Source organism: Chrysochloris asiatica, unplaced genomic scaffold (assembly GCF_000296735.1).
Source record: "Chrysochloris asiatica unplaced genomic scaffold, ChrAsi1.0 scaffold00464, whole genome shotgun sequence".
Taxonomy (NCBI): domain Eukaryota; kingdom Metazoa; phylum Chordata; class Mammalia; order Afrosoricida; family Chrysochloridae; genus Chrysochloris; species Chrysochloris asiatica.
The window spans coordinates 301,979-304,009 of record NW_006408982.1 but is presented as its reverse complement, the minus strand read 5'-3'; the positions used below and the strand labels follow the sequence as shown (position 1 = coordinate 304,009).

Sequence of the window (2,031 nt, the reverse complement as noted above, 5' to 3'; positions counted from 1 at the left end):
ACACACACAAAACAGGCTTGTCTTAGGTGGGTGAAAGGGTTAACCTATTAAGCCGCTGCCACTCAGCTCAGAGCAGCCAATGGAGTTGAAAGATTGATTCACTTCCTGCTTGGGTCTCACCTAAACTCCTGAGCTTCGCTGGCCTAATTTGGAAAGTAAGCCCAGCCTCCCCTTCAGTTATTGGCCAAACCCACGGCAGTCCAGGTCAAAACGCACTGCGATTGGCCACAGCGGGTGCCAGTAACCAGCGTTCAAGACTTTGGCTCCCCAGCACCATAGATGTCAAAGGCTGAAGCTGCTCCCTTTGCCACATTATAACTAGTAGGGGAGCCTCACCGGCCATGGCCACAGCTGCCTCGAATCCCTACAGCATTCTCAGTTCCAGCTCCCTGGTCCATGCAGACTCTGCGGGCATGCAGCAGGGGAGTCCTTTCCGTAACCCTCAGAAACTTCTCCAAAGTGAATACTTACAGGGAGTTCCCAGCAATGGGCATCCTCTCGGGCATCACTGGATGACCAGTCTAAGCGATGGGGGCCCGTGGTCATCCACGCTGGCCACCAGCCAACTGGACCAACAGGACGTGAAGCCCGGGCGCGAAGACTTACAATTGGGTTCGATAATCCATCACCGCTCGCCTCATGTCGCCCACCACTCACCGCACACTAACCATCCAAACGCCTGGGGGGCTAGCCCGACCGCAAACCCATCCATAACATCGAGTGGTCAACCTCTCAACGTTTACTCGCAATCAGGCTTCACCGTAAGCGGCATGCTGGAGCACGGGGCGCTCACCCCACCACCGGCCGCTACCTCCGCACAGAACCTACACCCTGTGCTCCGGGAGCCCCCAGAACACGGCGACTTGGGTTCTCACCACTGTCAGGACCATTCAGACGAAGAGACACCAACCTCGGATGAGTTGGAACAGTTCGCCAAACAGTTCAAACAAAGACGAATCAAGTTGGGGTTCACGCAGGCAGACGTTGGACTTGCGCTAGGCACCCTGTACGGCAACGTGTTCTCGCAGACCACCATCTGCAGGTTCGAGGCCTTGCAACTAAGCTTCAAAAACATGTGCAAGCTGAAGCCACTGCTGAACAAGTGGCTGGAGGAGGCCGATTCGTCCACTGGTAGCCCAACCAGTATTGATAAGATCGCTGCACAGGGCCGCAAGCGCAAGAAGCGAACCTCCATCGAGGTGAGTGTCAAGGGCGTACTGGAAACGCATTTCCTCAAGTGCCCCAAGCCTGCCGCGCAGGAGATCTCCTCTCTGGCAGACAGCCTCCAGTTGGAGAAAGAAGTGGTGCGTGTCTGGTTCTGTAATCGAAGACAAAAAGAGAAAAGAATGACTCCGCCAGGGGATCAGCAGCCGCATGAGGTTTATGCGCACACCATGAAAACAGACACGTCTTGCCACGATCTCTGACTGGAGGAGGGGAGAAAGCTGCCAGCAGCCCTGGGAGAAGTGCAGATTTCTCTTTCTCTCTCAGTCTTCCTTTTGCTCTAGCTTTTTTTTTATTATTATTATTTTTATGATCGTTACATAGCTCTCTCTCTCTCATGCTTTTTCCTTCCTTCCTTCCTTCCTCCCTCCCTTCCCCCCTCCCTCCCTCCCTTCCTTCCTTTCTTCCTTCTTTCATTCCTTCACAAAAAAAGAAAAAAAATAATTAAACAGTGGGTTCTAACTTATGATGAGAGAAGAAATACATCCACATAAGTGTTTAGGCTTAGCCTATGCTGATACACAGTTACACAGTTGCATTAAGCAGTCCTGGCTGGGACCTCCTATTCCCTGCTGCAAGAGTCCCTCCAACCTTTTCCGCTGATCAATACACATTGTTTACTCCTAGTAAGGTTGTTTGGTCGCTGCTCTCTAGAAGGAGCAAGAGTGGGGTAAGGTGGGGGCGGGATGGGGGTGGGAAGACAGATGTGTGCCTCTGAATAACCTTTCAGCGCCTTGGTTATAGCAGCTGTATTTCAGGTGAAATCTGTTTTACAATAGATAGTTTTGCATTTTTTAAATCTTCTAT

General features: G+C 51.8%; 1 protein-coding gene across 1 annotated transcript; it reads left to right on the top strand.

Annotated features, from left to right (window-relative positions):
• Positions 1-283: 283 nt before the first annotated feature.
• Positions 284-1,597, top strand: LOC102840200 (POU domain, class 3, transcription factor 4-like). Its single transcript, XM_006877297.1, has one exon. It carries the CDS (start codon positions 342-344, stop codon positions 1,425-1,427), a length of 1,086 nt encoding a protein of 361 aa, XP_006877359.1. The 5' UTR covers positions 284-341; the 3' UTR covers positions 1,428-1,597.
• Positions 1,598-2,031: the final 434 nt, after the last annotated feature.